At 45.3% G+C, this 20,627-nt stretch overlaps 1 protein-coding gene across 6 annotated transcripts in view; it reads left to right on the forward strand.

Moving 5' to 3' along the window:
* EXOC6B (exocyst complex component 6B) overlaps positions 1-20,627 on the forward strand; it is a 468,167-nt gene that overhangs the window by 69,219 nt on the left and 378,321 nt on the right. For all 6 annotated transcript variants that reach the window (XR_012904467.1, XM_075931045.1, XM_075931047.1 and 3 more), the window contains exon 2: positions 18,307-18,472. Coding sequence is in view for 5 of the 6 variants with exons in the window: in XM_075931045.1 (XP_075787160.1) it covers positions 18,307-18,472 (166 nt within the window). In the remaining variant the exon portion in view is untranslated. The remainder of the gene's footprint in view (positions 1-18,306; positions 18,473-20,627) is intronic.

The raw sequence follows: 20,627 nt of genomic DNA on the forward strand, positions 1-20,627 counted from the left end.
GAGTGGAGCCACTAGGTGGTACTACATGACAGTGATATGTTGCTGAAATATGAATTGCATGATGAATAAAATCTTGAAAAATTAGACAATCTTAAATGGGGGAAGATGTTTTGATTGTTATGAACATGTAGCCTGGAAGCAAACTGGATCAATTCCATCAATCTGTGCCTTGCAGGTATTACACATTATTTCTAGAGTTGAAATAATTAAGGATTCATTGGCAGCTGTGTTTCAAATTGTAGCCATTCTTGCTTAAAGGAAATACGCTTTTTTATATATATATTTAAAAAAAAAACATTTTACAATTTCCCAATGTCTGGAAACTTTTTGGTGGTGGTGTCTCTGGAAGTCAGTTACCACTCATTGTAGAGTCCTCCAAAAAGTTGGTGCAGGAGACGGGGAATAAAACTGTTGCAACTCAAGTCATGGCTTAAGCTGGGGATTTCCAAGTGGTTAGGGGAAGAGAGAGAAGAATTTACAATTTGAATCACGGTAAATGCATCCGGGCCCCAGGCCTTAGGTCCCCCCCCAGTAGTGACTAGAATGCTGACACTTCAAAAAAAAGTTCTAAAATAATTATTCAGTTATTACTGTTCTGAATGAAGAATGTACTTTTTGCGTGTTTGCTCCTGTGTTTTTTTTCTACATGAGCTGAAATAGGAAGCGGTCTGCTTAGCATTGTCAACAATTTATAGGGTATCTGACTGCTGAAGTGGGTTTGTCTCCCGCCATCAGTGACTGGTCTCTGCTGTGAGAATAGGTTTTCTTTGCCAATGATAATTGCTTCACGACTTCCTATAGCAGGCTGTAAATTCTGAGATACCGTTGGTCAGATTTCAGGGTCTTAATCTCAGGTGTCGCTTTCAACAATTATCGAATGGGAATTGTACTCCACCTGTACTGTGTATCCCATTTTAAATAAATCTGTTAATCCCTTTCTTCCTTCCAACCCTCTGCAGGCAATTACAGTTGTATTTGTGTGTAACACACTCTGTTTGTGCTCAGCTGCCGAAGAGCACAAAAGTCTGCTCATCCCATGAATTAGTGGCATCTTGGATACCGTCTCGATTTCAATCATGGTTCCGCATTTAATAAAGGAGAGTGAAATGAAGACACAAAGGCAAGAGGGGAAATAGGTGTTGATCTGAAACTTGAAAATGAGAGACTCTCCAGGAGCTACATGTATAAGGAGGCTGACTTTAAAATGTCTGGATTTCATAGGTTCATAGTGTTTAAGGCTGGAGGGGACAATTAACTCATCTAGCGTGACCTCCTGTATATCACAGAACATGACATTTCACCCAGTCACCTCTTGATTGAGCCCAGTGCACTGTTTGGCTAACACATCTTCCAGAATGACAGACATTCAGTCTTGATGTGAGGATACCAAGATACAAATATTCTACCACTCCCCTGGTAATTTGAGTGGTTCTTCATTGTCTTTATTTCTAATTTGACTATATCTGGTTTCAGCTTCTAGCCTTTGAGTTTTGTTGTGCCTTTTCCCACTAGAACAAAGGGCTCAGTACTTGGTATTTCTCCCCAAAAAGGTACATTATGTTGTAACCAAGTCTCCTCTTGATCTTGTTTTTGATTGAACTCTTTAGGTCTCTCACTGGAAGGCATTTTCTCAGCTCTCTGATAATTTGTGTGGGTCATTAAGGCATCCTTTCCAGACTTTCCAATATCCATTTAAAAATGTGGATGCCAGAACTGGGTGCTGGATTCCAGTATTCATCTTGACGAGGCCACGCACAGAGATAAAATCCCCTGCCTATTCTCTCCTGCCCTAAGGAGTGAGGAATAACTAAACTATATTTCAGTTAATTTTTGGTTTCCTTTTAAACAATGCAATGATCATTTAGTAGCTTTATTAAAGAACAGCGCTATAGCCACCAACGCTGGGAAATGGATCTCTCTAATTCAGCTCTTTCTGTTGGAATGGTGTAGCACATATGCTATGCGTCCAAGCCATTCTATGTTCCCCTTTTGCTTTATCTGTAAGAAAGAACTGAATGTGCTGGAACGCTATGGTAGGCCAAGCAGGGGTGAGTTGAGGACGTTGTGGCGTCTTGAATGCTGTGTCCTCTGGATTTTACGCATGTGACTGACCCATATTTCAATGCTTTTTCCAACTATAGAACATGAGGTCTGAGCATTGAAACTCCCAGGAAAGGAAGTGTGACTGGGGCACATTGCTAAATCTCTTCCACTGTAAACCGGTGGCTTTGTTTACCATTATTGTAAAGATGATTCATTTCAGTTTAATATTAACCAGCTTGGAGGGACTGAAATTTATCTCACTTGGTTCTAGCTAGCATTCCTATCCTACACATGGTGCAAATCAACTGTCCTTCCAACTTGAAAGACTTTGAGACAGTAGGGCCCACTGACGCATCGCTTTTGTTCTTGGGGAATTGTTTCCATTGTGCTCTCAAAAAGGAGGGAAATTAAAAGCTTTTCTCATGGCCAGTTCTCTTCATATTTGCCTCAGTTGGGGGGATTCTTGTTGGCTGTAGTTATGTTGGCTGCCTAGCTTTGGGTAGCTCCCTACATTTCCTGGCGCTTTTCAAGGCCGTATGTTAACTTTTTTTTTAAGCTCTCTCTTAGTTGCAGATGAGAAAAGGCCTGTCTCCTAATGGGAAGATTATAACCAAAGGGTTCGAACGTAATTTTAAGTGGAGTCATTATTCTTGACTTCCTCTTCTTGAAGACTTGTTTGGACTCGCTGGCACAAAGCAGCTTCTGTGTTCCACCTCAGATGTGGCCGAGTGATCCCTATGTTATGTTCTTTAAATTGCATTGCTCTTGTAAATAAGTAATTGAGTGGTGCTTCAAAGGGCTGCTTAAAACCATTACCAGAGGGCTTGGTCCGGTACCACAGAAGCCAATGGGGGAAGGTTGATGTTGACTTCATTGAAAAAAGAATTGGGCTCTAAGTAGCTAACACCATTTAGGAAGTTATCTTTAAAAAAAAAAAAAAGTACCTGTGCATGTTTACATTCCTAGGTCTTATTCTCTTAGGGTGTGTCTAGACTACATGCCTCCGTCGAGGGAGGCATGTAGATTAGCCAGATCGGAAGAGGGAAATGAAGCCGCGATTAAAATAATCGCGGCTTCATTTAAATTTAAATGGCTGCCCCGCTCTGCCGATCAGCTGTTTGTCGGCAGATCGGGGCAGTCTGGACGCGCCGCATCCACAAAGAAGCCTTTCTTGATCGGCACAGGTAAACCTGGTTTCACGAGGCTTACCTGTGCCGATGAAGAAAGGCTTCTTTGTCGGCGCGTCGCGTCCAGACTGCCCCGATCTGCCGACAAACAGCTGATCGGCAGATCGGGGCAGCCATTTAAATTTAAATGAAGCTGCGATTATTTTAATCGCGGCTTCATTTCCCTCTTCCGATCTGGCTAATCTACATGCCTCCGTCGAAGGAGGCATGTAGTCTAGACACACCCTTAGTGTGACACTTGAGGAACTCGACTAGTTTGGAGGGTTTTTTGGCCCTTGAGGGAGGAGGCAGCAGGGGAGACTTCTAATCAGGCCCCCTCCTGACTCTTATGCATGCCAGCACCATTGAGTCTACGAGTACATTCTCCCCGAGGCTGTTGCTGGCTTTATCTCCACACAACTTTGGCAGGAGAGGTAGCTGTAGCTAGAGGGAAGATGATCTTCATCTATGGTGCGGCATTCCAGAATTGAGTTGTGGTGCTGGGATTCATTTGGAGGCCTTTGCAGCTGTTTGCATCGTGGATACAAGGCTTGTGTCACTAACGGTCAGAACTGTGGAAAGAGATTGCCATCTTGGTTGATTTGCTCTCCACAAAAAAAAAAGCTACTGGATCCGGCCCACGGTCACTGTGGGGAGCCCCAGGCAGGCTCCCTGTTTGCCTCACCCCGCTCTCACGCAGCTCAGAAGTGCAGCTGCAGGGCAGTTTTTCTTTACAGTGTGACTCTGGAAGAGAAGGGGGAAAGCTTTAGGAGCGGCTTCTGCCCCCTAGCAAAATCCCATTGGCCGGTTTCTGGCCAGAAACCAGTCAACAGGAGCTGCCTGTTGTGCTTCGTGGCTGCCTGTTATTCCAAGGGGCTCCAGAGCACATGGCTACAGCCTGTGCAGGAGAAGGGCAAGCATCATTGTTCCCTCTAAGATGCAGGGTTAGGGTTAGGCTTGGGCTTGTGCCATTTCTCCACTGTGCTTCTGCCCCCTGGAGATGGTGCTGGAGGGAACCGACTTTTAAGCCGGCTCCCCTCTCAACTTGCTGCCTCCAATAGAGGCAGCAAGGCGGGGGGAAGCGAGTAGTCAAATCACTACTCGACAATCTGATGAGCTTTTGATTATCGGATAGTTGACTGGTCGCTTATATCCCTAAAGAGGAAGAGGAAAAATTTCTCCCCTGGGAGTTTGCTTTCACATTTATGCCTGGCAGGAAAGGAGAAGACCATTGCAGGCTGTTGAGGTGTGACCATTAGGCTTAGATCCACGGATGATCTCTGTTTGTACCAAAGAGAGGCAGAGCAAATTTTCTTCCAAAACAATGTAAATGTGACATAAGGCAGTTTTCCCATTTTGAAAGTCTTGATTCTGGATTTTATAAGAGAATTGTCAGTAGCTCAGTCAGAAAACACGGCTAGCTGCCCATTAACAAAAAGAGCTTATGAAGCATTCTGCAGACTCTCAGAAATTTCCAAAGCCGAATCCATGAAACAGTTCAATAAGGTGCTTGAATTATTTTCCAGCACCTATAAGTACTAGAATAAATATGCACTTAGCTCATTTAGATTCCCAAGTAGAACCCAGAGTCCTCTTGTATGTTATGTTTCTAATATGAGTGCAGGGGACTGGACTAAGTCATCTCTCATGGTCCCTTCGAGTCCTGGGATTCTATGATTATATCGTGGCTAGAGCGTGGGTGGGCACCCTTGTGAAAAATGGAAGAAAAATAGAGGAAGACAGAAAGGAGGCCTGATTAAATACAAAATGATGAGGAAACAAATAGAGCCCTGTGTGGATACAACATTTATATCCATAAAAATGATCCAGGGATTTCCACATCCACGGATACAAGCAGATATCCATGGAGTAGCAGGTCTTTAGAAATAACACACTAAGGGTATGTTTGCACAGTGGAATTAACTCACGTTATTCTGAAAAAACAAAACGCGTCTACACGACAAGCCTTTATTCTGAAATACCGTCAAGCTGGAGATCTTGGACTCCTGTAACTCTCACTGTATGAGGAGGAAGGGGTTGGAGGAAGAGTATTCGTCCTTCAATTTCCTGCTGTGTAGACCGCTCCAAAAGCCGAGTAAGCTACTTCGACTTAAGTGACACAGTTGACATAGCTGAAGTTGCGTCGCTTTTTCCGGCTTGAGCCCCTGCTGTGTAAACATACTGTCAAGGCTGATTCCCCACTTTGGCGCGATGAACGCAGAAGAGGGGGCCCACAAGTACCCCAACCTTATCTTTCCAGGTTTTGGCATAAAACTCCCCCCTCCCCAAAATCCCCAAACCCTAGATTTTGGGGATAAAAATCCGTTGCCACCATCAAGTCCAGTCCCCTGCACTTTTGAACCCACAAACAGGTGCACACTTGAAACCAACCCCAGGGCACCCCAAGCTCTTTTTCCCCAAGAGCTTGAAAAAGACAAGATAAAATATAAACTGCAGTCTGTGGCTGCTATCTCCTAGTCCAGGAGCTCCCAACCTTTTTCGGTCCCCGTACCCTCTTGGCTTTTAGTAAACCTTCCCATACCCCCTATTCAATATGAAAGGAAATAAATTCTAGACTCTAGAATCCACAACTTTTTTCACTAACCCTACCGTATTTTCTGGCGTATAAGACAACTTTTTATACTAAAAAACATCCCCCAAAAATCGGGGGTCGTCTTATACGCCGGGTATAAACATACAGGCAGTCCCCAACTTGCAGGTACGAACGGGGCTTTTCTCGCCCTGGAGGACACGGACTGCGGAGCAAAGCCGCGGAGGAGCTCCGGCACCGGGGCAGCCCAGGCACGCCACGGCTGTCCCGCTGCCCGTGTCCCTTCGCGGCTTTGCAAAGCCTCGGGGGAAGCCGGCAGCAGGACAGCCCAGACGCGCCACGGCTGTCCCGCTGCCGGCGTCCTCAGAGGCTTTGCTCCCGGTGTCCCTGGTCTGCTGGAGACGGTCCCCAGCAGACCAGGGGCACCGGGAGCAAAGCTGAAGTGGCAGCGGGATGCCGCGCCACTGAGGCTTTGCCAGAGGAAAGCCTCAGAAGCGCGGCACCCCGCCGCCGCTTCGGCTTTGCTCCCGGTGCCCCTGGTCTGCTGGGGACCGTCTCCAGCAGACCAGGGACACGGGGAGCAAAGCCACAGCCGCGGCGGGGTCCCGCGCCTCTGAGGCTTTGCTCTGGCAAAGCTGGGGAGGCGCGGGACCCCGCCGCGGCTGCGGCTTTGCTCCCGGTGTCCCTGGTCTGCTGGAGACGGTCCCCAGCAGACCAGGGGCACCGGGAGCTGCCGCTGCGGCTTTGCTCCCCGTGTCCCTGGTCTGCTGGGGGGGCGGGGGGCACAGCTAGTGCAGCTGGGGCGCTGCCGGTTGGCCTCTTAAGGGGGGGTAGTCTTATACGGCGAGTATAGGCGAAAAACCTATGTTTTAACTAGAAAATTAGGGAGTCGTCTTATACGCCCAGTCGCCTTATACGCCGGAAAATACGGTACTACTTTTGGAATATTTCAATTAGGATAATCTAGTTGTTTACCAAATATTCCCCGTACCCCATTGACAAGCTTCTCGTACCCCCTGGAGGTACACGTACCCCAGGTTGGGAACCCCTGCCCTAGTCAGAGGCATGCAGATCCCACAGACCGATTTCCCAGGACACAGAATTGAACTTAACCAGGTTAATAAAAAAGAACTTTTCTCATCAAAACAATACTGCTGTTACAAGCATAGTTGGATTGGCTGGATGGTAAGAGCCACTAATTAATAAACCCATGGGGAATTCTGCCATGGGAACAAAACAGTTACAAAAGAGAGGAAAACCCATTTCTAAATGCACAGACGTCAGATTCCCATTCCTGAACCATAAAACGGATTTATCTAGATTTTGCCGTACTTACAGATGGTGAAGAGTCTTTGTGGAGAGAGACATATTGTCTGTCCCCCTCAATATCTGGAGGGTCAACTGCCTCTGAGACAAGGGAAAACCAAAAATTCCTTTGTCCCAGTTTGAAATCTCTATTGGCTGACTGCTACCTGGATAGGTACAGTTAACCCCTTAGGCCCCAGACTGCTGTCCATCCCTCATGACCATGACACATACATTTCCCGGCATTCTGTCAGCGTGTTCCTTTGTCCTTAATTCATTTCGCTGTGAAGTAATTCCACAAGTTTTGCCACAGTATGATACATGTAGAAGTGGCATGTCCGTGAGGAGTTGCCTTTGCATTTTCTCGGTAGAATCTGCCGTCGTGGCACACAGGAGTGGCGACTGATTTGAGACTGATATCAGTTGTCTGAAGAAATGGGCTTCTGACTTCTTATTTTTATCAGACTAGGCTAAACCAAAATAAGCATCTAAAGGTAGGCTTGCACTGGTTTAAGTACATTGGTTTTAAAACACACCACTAGATAACCTAATGGTAGTTTGTTCTTAGACAAGGCCTCAGTGAATTCTTGGCACAGTGAACCAACGGCAACAAAGCTAATAGCAGTATTACATAAAGTGTCCGCTGCATGCTAAGGAGGCCTGTAACTGTTCTTGATAATGAACAGTGATCTGTTCAACCCTAAAGCCAGGTCTACACTAGAGAATTAAGATACACCTCTCCCGCTATGTAAATAATGCAGCTGAAATTTAAGCTGAGCTTGGTGCAGTCTTCACAGCGGGAGGCCAACGGCTCCCCTTACTCCTCACTAAGTGAGGCATACTAGTGCTGTCAGCGTTTGATTTAGCAGGTCTGTACTAGTCACACTAAATCGGGGTTGGCAGAAGGGCCTCCGTGAGCCGGATCCAGCCAGCGGAGGTCCTGCCACTCCTCTACCCCCAGGCCAATTAAGATCTGGGGGCCGGGGGAAGTGCACAAAGTTTCTTCTGCCCTGCCAGGAGCACATAGCGTGTTGAAGTGCCATGCGCTCCTGGCAGAGCAGGAGGAGGCTTTGCATGCACCCCTGCCCCCAGGCCTGGATTGGCTTGGGGGGTGGGGGAGCATGGGAAGTCTCATCCCACCTCTGGGGGCATGGGCGCTTAGTGGGAAGGGGGGGGGCAAAGAGACTCTCCCACCCCCAAACCAGTCATGGTCTGTGGGTGGGGAAGCCCAAAGCATCCTGGCCCCGCCCCCTTTCTTTTGAGGCCCCACTCCTCCCTTAAAATTTAAGTGGCCCTGACAAAAAATCATTGCCCACTCTTGCACTAAATGGAATTCCAGAAGAATGATCTTCAGCACAGCAAGAGGAGACATGGCCTAAGTGTACTAGCCTTTTACAAAAAAGCTTCAAAACCAGACTACAAAGAGAAACAGCAGAGTTGCAATTCATTTGCAGATTTCACGTGGTCAAATTAGGAGTGAGTAATGATTTATAGATTGCATCTCCCAAATCTCGGATTCTCTCATCCAGCTACATCTGTGGTCTGGCATGACCACAGATGTTCCTGGATGAGAGCGCCTGGTGCAGCCCTGGGAGTCTGCTGGCAGCAGGGCCACAGCAGCCTGGGTGGAGTGCGTTTGGAGCTGTCTGCCGCCCAGCAGTGGGGTTGGGACCATAGCAGCCCAGAAGGGAAGCCTGGCTGGGCCACTTCAGCCTGGGAGGTGGCGGGACTGCAACAGCGTGATTGGGACTGCCTGCTGCCTGGCAGTGGGGCTGGGGCTGTGGTCGCAGCAGCCTGAGGGGGGAAGTCAACTGTGGCAGCCCTGCAGAATCAGTGTGGCCGGGACCACATGCCACGCGGCAGTGGGGCTGGAGCTGCCTGGCTGCCTGGCAGTGAAACCCGGACTGGCCTGCAGACAGCCCAGCGGTACCGAAGGAGCTGGCAGCCAGGAGGTGCAGCAGGCTGACGTGCTGGTTTCAGTGGACCTCCCATTCGACACATTCCCTCATCCGGGGCTGGTCAGGTCCCGAGGGTGCTGCACAAGAGAGGTTCAACCTGTAGAATGGTATCCACGTCAAAGGCAATTTTCCTTCTCTTCACACCTCCCCATCGCCTGTCAGTATTGAGCCACTTCTGCCTGGACTGAATTGACCTTGTTAACACTGGTCCTACACTTGATAAGTAACTCCCTTCTTTTGACATGCTAATACATCTCCCTACGTCTGTGATTTCCACGCTGTGCATCTGACAAAGTAGTCTTTACCCACGGAAGCATACATCCGACTTTGCAGTGTGGTTCAGAGACACACTAGCCTTCTTACATAACTTTAACGGCAAAGGCACTAGTCCAGACCGAGGAAGTGGCCGCTAGTATCTTAGGCTCTCTGTGGAATAGGGAACCACAGCAGGATGGTCAAGGACTGGTCAACATGAGAGAGTTTGGAATAACTCAGGGTCTGAACTTCAAGTGGCCTCGTGGTTTCAGAACAACTTCGTGTGGATACTTACTTCAGAACCTGTTTCCAAAATCTGTCAAGCTCACTTGCGGGAGAGGGGAGGGGAGAAGAGAAGGACTCTTATTCTGGAATAAATGTTTTTCACACATCAGGTTATTCCAGAATGTGTGTAGCCAACCCCTAAGTTCCTGCCAGCACCCACTGCTGGAGTGTGACCCAGAAAGAGTAATGGGAAGGAATTTTAGAAAAAAATCTCAGTGGAGATAGGTCTGAAGGAGTCAAGTAAATATCGAGATCCTGTCTCTCTCTGGTTATTAGCAAGCCCATGGCACTTCTGTCAGCATCGGGGTGTTAACTAGCTTCTTGACCAAATCCTTACTTGGATAATCAGGCTCCCTAAATTTTTCCGTACAGTTTCTTAATTTCCTGTCCTGAGCTTATATAGTGATTTTTATTAAGCAGCTGTTCTATTTACTCTAGAAGTGGCCCCACTTCAGTGCTGGGGAAGTGACCTATATGTATTCCTTACTTAACAGCGTGTTGAGATGTAATTCATGGTTGTCATGTGCTTTGAGATTCTCAGATGAAGAGTGCTGCAGAAGTTTTAATTAAGGTCCAGAGCACATTAATACTGTTTGTTTTTCTAAATTAAAAAAAACAAAACACTATTCACACCACATACTGTTGCATTCCTTGCAATCTTCCCCTTGTCCCCAGGCTCGCATCACCCTCGTTTGTACTGCTATGCCTTGGTGTTTGAGGTGTTCCAGATCCTGGTGTGATGTTACAATACCTACTTGTGCGCGTGAACACCCAGCCTAGTTTGGAAGAAGTGGCAGCTTGCCTGAATTTTTTGCATTTTCTTGCTTTGGTTGGCATGTGTCCTGTTTCTTAAATGACACCCTTGGCATGTTAAAGGGTTTGAATCTACTTCCCATTTCCCTAAATTTCCTGCTCCAGTGAAGCCATACAGGAGCCATCTATGACAAAGTTAGCAGCCACTGCATATTCGGCTGTGGTGAAGGCAGGAAATCGATGTTGCACGATACGTGTTATATTCATTAGCATCTGATGTTCTGTTGGTTAGATCACCACGATAGCTATATAAGCAAATTGATCATGGGGACTTGAGGTTACAGTGGGATAGCTTCTTGACCTTAAAACAGTTAAGCCTTGCTTGGTAAGGACAGGATCAAACCGTATTTAACTGCTACTAGCCATGTTAGAGACCTGCAAAAAGTAGGGGATTTCTTTTCAGGATCTGATTGCTACTGCAGAATCTGACAACGGGATAATATCACTTCCCCTAATAGTTTGCTAACATCCGCAGTTGTTAAAGGGACTCTGTTGTAGATTGAAAGTTCAGGTTTTGCGTTTTTACAAATGACGGAAACACTTTCTACACTTTCGTCTTTGCCCACGAAAGCTTATGCTCCTACACTTCAGTTAGTCTATAAGGTGCCACAGGACTCCTCGTCACTTTCTACACTGTTGATACAACATTTTTTGTGACTAAAAATTATTTTAAATTACAAAAATGAGAGATTGGCATGGCTTTAATGTTTCCTGGCAGTATTTGTAACCCAAATGTTGGGACGGTCTTGTGCAGGAAAGCCTGAAAATGGATTGACTGATGTTTCATCCCAGCACAATTAACTAATGAACAAATAAAAGTTGCATATGAAGTGAAAAGGAAATTCATACTTGAGATTTTCAGTTGAAAAATGTCAGATATTAGTAACATAAGTAAGAAAATTGGTGGTTCAAAAAAGTCTGATCTTCTGGTGTCCCTCTCCTACACAGCCTTTTTACAGATTGAGAGAATATGAACAGAGAAACTCAATGAGTTGCTATTTCACAATATACTAAATAGATCTGAGCCTATCAAACTTTTTTTGACCCCTTCCAAGCGCATGTTGCATTAATCTGCATGTTTTTATATTATGCATTAATTAATTTTTTCATCTTATTTTTAACTTTCTTAATAAACACAATGCTAATGCTTTTATCTAGCCGAATGGGAAGAAAACGTTTCCAAGGCCTAAAAACCACTACAGAAGATGAAGGGGGAAAAAAAAATAATTTAAGTCCGGAACAGACTCAAGAATTATTTCCATATATTAATTGAAAACAAAAAGCAAGACACTTCTGTTCATTGTCCCTAGAATGTCCTTGCACTGTTCCAGATTTTTTTCATTTTATCCCCAGAGATTCCTTAGGAGATATTTCCTGCTTCCCTCCCCGTTCCTCCTCCTCCTTCTCCTCCTGTACTTTCAGCTTAAATGATTTAGATTGAGATCCAATCCTGCAGTCATAAAGCAGACAACATTCCCATCCAGAGCAAAGATTGCAAGGTCAGGCTCCTAGTCTACCATTATTTGAAACTGGAGAAAGTGCTGTTAACCACTTTCATTGGACCCCCTGTTTTCAAGGTGCAGCACAAACCTATGAAAGTTCCCATGCAGGCTGAATCCTGGCTTGGAAAGTGTTTCTTGTAGTAGTTTTGCATTAGTATTCTGGTGTGCTTGCCTAGGAATTCTTTGAACTTCCTTAGCACTTTCCAGCTGGGGATCTCAAGGACCTCTGCAAATAGTAATGAATGAACTCTCAAAGCCTCGCGTTCCTGTTTTATGCCCAGCCTTTCCATGCCCTTTCCATCAGTGACTAGCTCAGTCTTACGCAAAGGTTGTAGCACAACTTTGGTGTGGTAGCCAGAAGTTCTCTCCCCTGCTCCTTCCCAACTTGCGCCTAAATGCATTTTAACGAGCTACTAAGATGTCTGGGAAGGAGTGGCCAAGATGCCTCCCAAGGACCATGTGCAGGCTTTAGCCGCCACGGTTATAGTATGACGATGTGGCATAGAGACAACAGGGCCAGTATGAACTACTCCCTTTTGAGCTAAGAAGTTCTTGGCCCAGGCTGAAGTTGTCAGTCTAGGCCTGTCTCAGTGACCCTCACCACCATGTCAAAGATGAAGGTTGCTTCATAGTGCTCTAATTCAGACCACCTGAAAGGAACCCTAAGGGCACAGATGTTAGTCAGCATGGGCCTCGCATGAGTGAAGTTTGGCTGTCCCACTGCATGGGATAAACTTTGTTAAAAACAAGGCTGCCAGGCAAACTCTCGTACATCATTTGCCTTCTTGAACCATCCTGGAAAGCTTTTTCCACTTGACTCCTGCAAAGCCAAAGTTTGTTTTAATGAACCTGGGCTTTGTGACACAGTCCAAGCTGGGGCTGAGTCTGGATTTTTTTTTTTAAAGGTTAAAAAGGTTGTTACACTTTTTTTTTTAAATATTTATGTGCTCAGTAAACAAAACCATCCAATGGGCAGACATAAAAAGAGCACTTATACAGAACTCCTGCTGGAAGATTTCAAAGGGCTTTCCAGCATTTCAGCCTGGAGGAAAATGGAATAGAGTCCCATGGAAGGTTAGAAGTGAGGCCGAGAGGAATAAATGGAGAAAATGGTTGTACGTTGGGAGATGGATGCCGATAGGTATAAGCAGGCAAATAAGTATAGGTCAGAGTCTGCAGGAGGAATGTGAATAGTAAAGGGGGAGAGCTGAGCCAGTATGGGGAGAGAGGTGATCCAACAGCAGAGTGTATTGTGGCCAAAATACCTACTAATTAACACTGTTGAAGCTGTATTGGTGTCAGGATATTAGACCTACAGGATGGGTAAATCAGTATCTTTTATTGGACCAATTTCTGTTGGTGAAAGACGAGATTGAGTTCTGTGAAGCTCTTCTACAAGTGTCTCACCTGTCTTGCCCCTGATACTTAGCAGTAAATTTAAGTGGCAGGAATGAGTAAATGGCAGCATTTAATTGAGAAGAACAGCTGAGTGGTGGAACTGGCATTGAGTCAGATTGGGCAGTCACTAAGCAAATGAGAACAGTGAGTTGAGAGGATAGGAAGTCAAGATGGTGTGTGTCTAAATCTAAAAGCTATGCTCTAGCCCAAGCAGAAGATATGGCCTTGAGGCATTAATTACTGGGTGAAGTTCTGTGACTGCGTAAGCAAGAGATCAGGCTAGATTATCATAATGGTTCTTTTTGTTCTTAATACCTTGAAGGGGGTGCTGATACCCAAGATGATATGACAACCATAGGTTAGTGACTCCAGTTTAAAATGGGGTAGCTGTGTTGGCAGAAAGAAATAATGTGGCCTTAATTGGTTTAAAGGCTGGAAAAAGGAGCTTTTCCCTTTATTCAAGAAGCCTTAAATTTTAGCATCCTATATAAGATTTTGAGCCCTGATCCCGCAGGGAGCCCAGATGGGCCCCTTCACCCATACAGAGTCCTGTTAGTCTGTGGGTCACTCCTTAGGCGCGGTACTTTGCCTACATAGGGTTCATTGCAGGACCAGGATTGTGGTCTACAAACCCCAAATGTGGGCAGTGTCAATGTGCAGGGAGCTTGGAGGCGCTGCGGAGAAAGAAACTGCAAGGTTTGGACGTGGCCTGCATGTTTGGGGCTTGGCGATCAAAGTGGCATTGACGAAGATGCCTGTCTTATGGGCCGTAGTGACAGGGAGGATGGCGGTGGTGTGGATAGGGATGAAAGAGTTTGGAAGGGAACACAGAGGATTTGGCTTTAGCTGTGTGAAGTTGAAGCTGATTGATATGTAAGGCTCCTAGGATTTGTTGCTGCCTGTCATTGACACATTCTTTGGCCTTGAATACATAACTGGATGTCTGTATTGGTTTTGCCATCTGTAAAAGAGGGAGATGTGAGACTTGCTTAGTGTTCATAAATCCTATCGAGACTCTTGGATAATAGGTGTTCTATAAATGCAAAACAGTATTTTTCCCTTGGTGGAACTACATTATGTCAGCTTGGAGCTTTTTCAATTGGTGTTTAAATGTAAAAGAAAATGGATAGTAAAGTCCTCCAAGGAGTGTTATAGCTGAATAATACGTATGCTAGTATACATGTATCTTTTTGGATTGTAGCTAAGATACAGGTAATTAGCACGGATGTGCAGTGTTGATTTAGGATGCTAAGGAACATTGTGAATAAACAGACCACCACTAGGTGGCAGTCTCTCTCTAACTTCTAAATAGTCATTGGTCAAACTCTACCTGATTACAGCGCAATAAAAACTACCATCATCGGTATGGTGGTAACATCCTAGCTTTTGTGCATGTCAAGCCACTGTCTCTTCAGATACTTTTTTCCAAAGGTGGAAACTGGATATCACAGAAGGCAGCTGTGTTGTGAACTTCAAAGAATTGCGTGCTTCTTTTACTCTGCTTATCAATTACCATGAAATGTGCGTAGAATTGGATTTATTTAAAAGCTTTCTTTTGCAATCAGTGTAGAATAAGTAAAGACCCTAAGTATACAGGGTTGCAACTCTCTTGCAGCTCTTCTGAGACTGGGAGATTTGAAAGTGCGTAACTCAGTTGTAAGAATTAGAATACCACATAAGGATAATTATTCAACATTTTCCCTTAAGTGCTTAATCCCATTTTGATTTTTTTTTACTGTAGGCCAGTAGTTCCCAACCTTTTTGAGCATGCAGACTCTTTTTCAATGTCAATTTTAGGGACCCTCCCACCCCCAAAGGAAGCAGCAGGAAGCAACAGCCAGCACATCTCTTGGCCCACGCTGCTTACTCAGCTCCCGCCCACTCGGTCCCCTGCGGATACAGCGAGGGGGCTCTCGTGGCCAAAGGCAGCTCCTGCCCTGGCACGGAGCCCTTGGCCGGACACACAGCCCTGGAGGTGGCCAAAAAAAAAAAAAAAAAGGATTGGACCCACTGCGGGACCAGGAGGGAGGAGAGGGCTGAAGTGTAAACGGCAGCACAGCTGGCGGCGGGAGGATGGATGGTGCCTCCCGGGGTATCAAGATCCCATCCCGAGGGCGGGAGGCAGCGTGCGTGCGGGTGGTCACAAACGGTGAGCCCAGGGCAAGAATCATCTGGTGGAAAGTGCCAGTCTCTCTGTTGGCCTGATCTTTACTTCTTTTCTTTTTCCTTTAACTTTCCATGGACCCGCAGATCACAGGTTGGGAACCACTGCTGTAGACAGTGATAGAAATGTAGCTGTGTTAGTCTGGGGTAGTTGAAGCAAAATGCAGGACAATGTAGCACTTTAAAGACTAACAAGATGGTTTATTAGATGATGAGCTTTCGTGGGCCAGACCCACTTCCTCAGATCAAATAGTGGAAGAAAGTAGTCACAACCATATATACCAAAGGATACAATTAAAAAAAAATGAACAAATATGAAAAGGACAAATCACATTGCAGAACAGGCGGGGGATGCGGGGCGGGGGGGGGAAGGAAGGAAGGTAAGTGTCTGTGAATTGATGATATTAGAGGTAGGGAGAGTGGGATGTTTGTGAGTTAATGGTATTAGAGGTGATAATTGGGGAAACTATCTTGGTAATGGGTGAGATAGTTCAAATGTTTAAGTCCTTGTTGGAAAGTGTCGAATTTTAACATGAATGACAGTTCAGAGGATTCCCTTTCAAGTGCAGATGTAAAAGGTCTTTGTAGCAGAATGCAGGTGGCTAAGTCATTGAGAGAGTGTCCTTTCTGGTTAAAATGGCAAGAAACTGTTTTCTCTTTGTGATCTTGTCTGATATCTGTTTTGTGGGCATTAAATGATGGATGCTCTCTAGAGTTCAGAAGGTGAAATTTTCAAATGATTTGGGAGCACAAGGCACAACAAATTCTACCAAAAGCCAGAGATGTGTGTTCCTAAATCACTTAGGTGCTTTTCTCCCACAGAATTACTTAAAATATCCATTAGAAGACACCTAGCTGACTTCCCCCCCCCCCCCCACACACACACTAAAAAGTTACTTGATATATCTGTTGAGTGGTGTGGGGTTTTTTGTATTTGTGATCTGTTACCTTTTCATCCCCAACCTTGCAAATCACGGGACAGCAGTAATGAATTAAGGTAGTCCATCACTGAAATTACATTAGGGATGTAAGCAACTAGTTGACTACCCAATGAGCATATGCTTACCGAATAGTCGAGTAGATACTCGACTTAGTAGCTTCCCCCCTCATTGCTGACTCTATCAGACAGAGGCAGCAAGGGGGGAGGGGGGGAAGCTGACTTAAAAGCTGGTTTCCCCCTAGCCCTATCTCCGGGGTAGGAGACAGGGGAGGCAGAGGCATATTGGGGGACACCAGGCATGAGCTGGGAATCAGCTGATTCCGGGCTAGTGCCTGGTTCCAGACACAGCGCCTCTGTTTCTTAAATGTATTAAGAGCCACCAGGCACTTAATACATTTAAAAAGCAGAGGCGCAGCTGGGGGCGGGGGGACACGGCACACGAGTTAGGAATACGTTTATAAAGCAGAAGTGCAGCTGATTCCCGGCTCGCATTCGGTCCTTCTGGCTGCATCTCTAATTTTTTAAAATGTATTAAGAGCCACCAGGCTCTTATACATTTAAAAGGCAGAGCAGCAGCGGGGTTAGCTCCTGGGGTCAGGAGCTAACCCTGGTGTGGCTCTGCAGTTTGCCGCCTTCTCAACTAATTGAGTAGTCGGTGGCTGTTTAAACGCAATTTAACATTGAAGTACATAGCATCACTTTTTAACACACTATAAGGTTTGCAGGAGAATCAGAGTCGGTCAAGAAGGTTGGCTTTAGAGTTAGACATGTTAAAATTGTAACAGTCTTCAGAATGTCCTATTTATTGTAATCCTGTATTTAATACCTTTCCATTCATGCTAAGAAATTAATGTGCTTACAATTAGAAAAAATACCTTTCCTGCTTTGCATCACTCTTTTGTCTTTCTGGAGTAACATCTGCTTATTTTGCTGCCACAACCAAGGTTGTTAGCCATGCAGAGATAATATAGATGAGTTGTAATCTAGTCTGCCTCACAGAATTGTCCGTGATGGTGCTATTACCGCATCTTTCTCTGATGTATGGAGCAGAAAGAACAGTTTCCTGATTTTGTTTGATATAGGTGTCAGATTAAGTTTTCAGTGCAAGGAGTAATCAGATGTTTTTCATGGGAGTGCTCTGTTAGAATAAATATGGGAACCCAAGAATTCCTTTGGAATGACTTCCTTGTATGTGAATTTAGTGCATATGGTGGTTTGTTGGATTGACTCCTTTGGAGGATGAATTCAAGCTCCTCCTTCCCATGTCTTCCTGCCCATGTGTTTATTATCTCTGATAATGGAAAACCCCTCGGGAGGTGTGGGAATTTCAGTCCCATGCTCCACTTATTCCTAGAACCCAGCACAGTTACAAAATTTGTCTGTAACCGCATCTGTATCTGCCAAAATGAGCCATGGATATCCACACTTATATCTGGATGTGGATATTCATGGATATAAAGTGGCTATCCCTGTATTTTCAGAGCTCTACTTTGCTAACAAGGGGTCAGTGTATGTCAGCAGAGACTGCTTTTCTGATGTGACTTGACATCCTGGGAGTTGATCTGAGGCGCTCAGCCATTTAATAAAGACCACCAATATCCTGTCAAATAGGAGCAAGCTTTGGTTTCTCCTGGCCTACCTGGACTTGAACTGCTGACCTAAATAGAGGGATAAGGTTCTGTATCCAGTTACCTGTGCTCTGAATAGACACATTGTGGCCTAGGGGAGAGAGAGGAATGAAAGCAAATGTTTGTTGAATGGAAAAGAAGAAAACATGAGTTAAAACAGAAGTAAAACTCCACTTCACCTCCCGACTTGGTCCAGTGGCCTTTGGTTATTGTTTGACTCGCTTTTTGTGAATGTATTCAAAGTCATTATATAAAGCTGGCAACACAATTCTAACCTCCTTGGAAACTCTCTTCTTTAGGTCTGTCTATGACGGTGAAGAGCATGGTCGTTTCATGGAAAAACTGGAAGCCCGAATTCGAAACCATGACCGAGAGATTGAGAAAATGTGCAACTTCCATTACCAGGGCTTTGTAGATTCTATCACGGAGCTCCTGAAAGTGAGGGGAGAAGCCCAGAAGCTTAAGGTAAAAGAGAAATGTCGAAGAGACCTAATCATGCAGTCATCAAAGGGTAATATTGTGGAGGAGTGAGATTTTTATCATTACGGACTTAAGGATTTTCTTTGCCACATTGGTAAAGCTTGAGGTGTAGCTTGAGTTTAGCTTCTAACCTGACTCCCCCACAGGTGCGCGCGCGCACGTGCAGCTTGAATTAAGGGTCGATTTAAGCTTGACCTAGCTAGTCCATCAGGAGGGATGGGCAGCAGTTCAAGCCAGTAATGCAGCTGGGCTTGCAGTAGCTCGCCTTACAGCTGATCAGCTGCTAATTCGTTTACACTGGAGTATGGTCCCTCTGGGCATGTCTGCAGTGCAATTGGGAGTGGGATTGCAGCACATGTAGGCATATGTGAGCTAGCTTTGATACCAATAGTGTAAGTCCACAATAGCATTAACTTCTGCGCGGTCTTGTGTTTATAACTCAGCCCCTGGGAGGATTGCACACTGGATGCTGCTGTGTCTTCGTTTCTATTGATATCCTAGCTAGATCAAAGCTAGGTTGGTTATGCCATCATGATCTGCAGTCATTCCCTGCCCCCTCATTACAGTATAGACGCACCCTGCAAAATTGCTCTAATTTGAGCTATGCCAGTTGGCTGTGGGTTGAAATTCGCTAGTGGAAACACAGAGGACTGAGAAATGTCAGAAGGACTAAGGCCTCATCTATTCTAGAAAAGCTTTGTTGGTTCTTCAGATCACTACAGTTTAAACCAGCAAACCCTTCTAGTGTAGGCACACTTTATATCCGCAAGCGTGCCTTTGCTGGGATCGCATATGCCAGTTCCCTGAATGAAATCAGCTATAAGTACAGATCAGCAAGCCACCTAGGCATGAGTTCTGAGGGGAAATGGAGAACCCAAATGATGGCAGAGGCTGATCTAGGTGGCCGTGCCAGTGGAGTAACAGGTGACCTCAGAACAATCTCTGACACTGTATCCTACAATGGAGGGAAGTGCACACTTTTTAAAAACACAGTATCTGAACAAAACACTTTTTCTGAGTTTCAGGAATTGGGGAAGGTGCCTGTGCCTGTGCTATACGCACGCTCTGCTCCTAGGAGCCACATCCAAGGAGCGTGAATTGCTGGCTCTTTAGTGACATCACTCCCCCAAAGACACCTTGATTGCCTCCAGAGTACGACACAACTAGCCTTTCTCAACTGAAAGGCTGGGGCAACCTGGTGTGGGACCTTTGAGTAGTTGTATGGATGTGTAAGTGCAGATGATGTGGTAGGAAAGAATACAAGTTGAACCTTTAATCTGGAATTCTCTGATCTGGCCACATCCGTGGTCCGGCATGATTTTAGTTAGCTAGATGTCCACTTACCATAGGTGTGGCTGTTTCCTGTGGTCCCATAAAGTTTGTTTATAGCCACCAGTCCTGGCTCTGTGTTCTGTGCTGCTGTTTAGCTCAAAATTACCCTTAAATGTCTTCTAAGAGCCTAATAAGCAGTAGACATGTTGGTAATGCGGTTAGACCCTATTGACCTCATGTGGTTTGGCAAATTTTCTGGTTTGGCACCAGTCAGATCCCAAGCGTGCCGGATTAGAGAGGTTCAACCTGTACACTAAATTTCCCCCCCAAATTTTTTCGAGAGTAAAGAAAAGTTTCAGCTTCCAATACACTGAGGTTTTACAACTAACAGTACGTTTCTTTATTGCAGTGCATGTGTAAGGCACATCTTTGCAGGGCTTCAGGTTTTACACACACAGGGTACCATCCTACAGTGTGGTGTAGGCAGGGATTTTTTCTTGTACCATTTTTTCTAGTGAAGAATACCCCATTCTTTGAAAGACTTGTGGTTTCTCTGTCTACAACTTACTTCTTTCTTGGTGGCACACTGAGGTCCATTCCTATACCCTTGGGGATCCCTCAGTTTCCATAGACCATCTGATTCATAAAATCATCTAAGGTAAGAATATTCAGGAATCTGTTTGAAGAGGAGCCAGTTCCTCATTGTGAATGTTTCCCTGGAGAGCATTCATTTTGTCCCAACTATTCATTCTCTACAGTATTTGTTTTTATTCCTCAGTAGTTTGTCTCTCACAGTTCCATAGCAGAGGCATTAAATCTACATCAGTATTGCCTTGCAGCATTTATCGTTTATCCATGCTTGTGTTGA

The sequence above is a fragment of the Pelodiscus sinensis genome, chromosome 5 (genome assembly GCF_049634645.1).
Source record: "Pelodiscus sinensis isolate JC-2024 chromosome 5, ASM4963464v1, whole genome shotgun sequence".
Taxonomy (NCBI): Eukaryota; Metazoa; Chordata; order Testudines; family Trionychidae; genus Pelodiscus; species Pelodiscus sinensis.